We start from the raw sequence: 1,730 nt of genomic DNA on the forward strand, positions 1-1,730 counted from the left end.
GTAAGAGACGCATTGATTTGCGTAACATCTGCGTTTGTGCTAAATAAAGAGGATGAGAGCAATATAGCTCTGATGAATGCTCTATTGTCGGTACACATTGAATCACCAGAATCGAGCGTAAGGCATGTATATAGAAAATTATAGATTATTTATTATATTAATTTTAATATATAATCGTGTGTGTAACATGTATTACTTTGTATATATATATATACATATAGATTTGTGGCAATGCATTATGCCGCAACCGTGTTTCCACCCGATGACGCTCCATCTCGGTATCTCTTGTTATTAGCGTGTGGTGACAATAAACATGAGATTAGTACAGAAGCCATGAAAGCGCTTTATGGCGTTGTGCATAAAAACGAGGACGATCAACAAATTAGCAGTAAGATAATGTTACCTGAGTTTGTAAAACTAGTAAGTTATATTTATTCGAAGATGCAGTCGAGAATGCCTGCCGCGAGTAGCGGCAGAAACACGGACAAGCATGTACTCCCGTATAGTATCGTTACATTTTCCGAAGTAAGTTCTAGGTGGAAGTTAGATTTGTGAATGCTGCATAAATATATTTACAATTATAATTTATATTGTTACAGATTATTTCTTATTTTCGCATTTGCCTCGCTAGAAGTGCTAATATTCCCGCGCGAAATGAACCATTACAGCATCCATGCGAACATACGCCTCTGATTGGACGTTACTTGGAGAAATTATACAAAGATCAACCAGAGATATTAAATAATTATCTCGACATGATTTTACTTTTAAGTCATTCTTCCGCAGGTAAAAAATAATCATAAATAAGAATCAATTATGCATTATGTTGCACTCGACGTTTAACTATGATTGAACTCAAAAGAATTATATGATATATTGTGTCAAGTTAAGTGTATTTTGTTATCATGGTACAGATCAAATTTCCTTGAATGCATTATTGGAAGTATTTGGATCCGTTCCACATTATATAATAAAATCATATGAGAAGGAACTGCCGTGGCTGTGTTCTTTGCTCACGTCTGCTAAACACGACGTACGACAACTAGCTGCGAAGATATACGCCGTTATTACTGGATACTTACCGAGAAATGAATTTGAGAAATATGTTTCGAGTATTATGAACATTATGAATAGAAAAAATTTGGAAGCACAACATGGTGCATTAATGGCATTGACTTATATGATGGAAAGAAATTTAATACAACAACGAAATGGAAATAAAGAGGATTTGTGCAATTGGACGACTTACAATGATATTGTGAAAGCAATATGTATGTATTTATATATATCATGTTACAGATTTAATATACTTGAAATATTATGTTTATTATACTCAGGTACATATCTTCGTGATAACGCGATATTATTGATGGATGCAGCTATTCAAGCAATTGGTATCTTAGGTAAAGCATATTCTCTACCTTTACCAGCAGAAGGTGATAATGAATTGAATAAGAAAGCGATAGTAGAAACACTCTTTTCCGTATTATCTAATGCTAAATTGAATACTAAGGTTTGTAATTAATTACATATTGTGTATATTAGTTAAATATTTTATATTTGATATCCTATAGTCTTACAGCTTTATTTTGCTTAGATGAAAGAAAAAGCTGCGCTTTCATTGGGATATCTGTGTGTTGGCGAATGTTTTCCACATACCGTGGATATCGCTAATAAAATCATAGCGACTGTCAAAGAGGTGCATAAATGTATATATATATATATATATA

At 33.0% G+C, this 1,730-nt stretch overlaps 1 protein-coding gene across 1 annotated transcript in view; it reads left to right on the plus strand.

Annotated features, from left to right (window-relative positions):
• LOC108687978 (proteasome-associated protein ECM29 homolog) overlaps positions 1-1,730 on the plus strand; it is a 10,435-nt gene that overhangs the window by 4,225 nt on the left and 4,480 nt on the right. Inside the window, exons 9-14 of the mRNA XM_018194027.1 lie at positions 6-122; positions 222-525; positions 600-786; positions 915-1,271; positions 1,338-1,513; positions 1,598-1,709. Coding sequence (XP_018049516.1) covers positions 6-122; positions 222-525; positions 600-786; positions 915-1,271; positions 1,338-1,513; positions 1,598-1,709 — 1,253 coding nt within the window. The remainder of the gene's footprint in view (positions 1-5; positions 123-221; positions 526-599; positions 787-914; positions 1,272-1,337; positions 1,514-1,597; positions 1,710-1,730) is intronic.

The sequence above is a fragment of the Atta colombica genome, unplaced genomic scaffold (genome assembly GCF_001594045.1).
Source record: "Atta colombica isolate Treedump-2 unplaced genomic scaffold, Acol1.0 scaffold224, whole genome shotgun sequence".
NCBI lineage: Eukaryota > Metazoa > Arthropoda > Insecta > Hymenoptera > Formicidae > Atta > Atta colombica.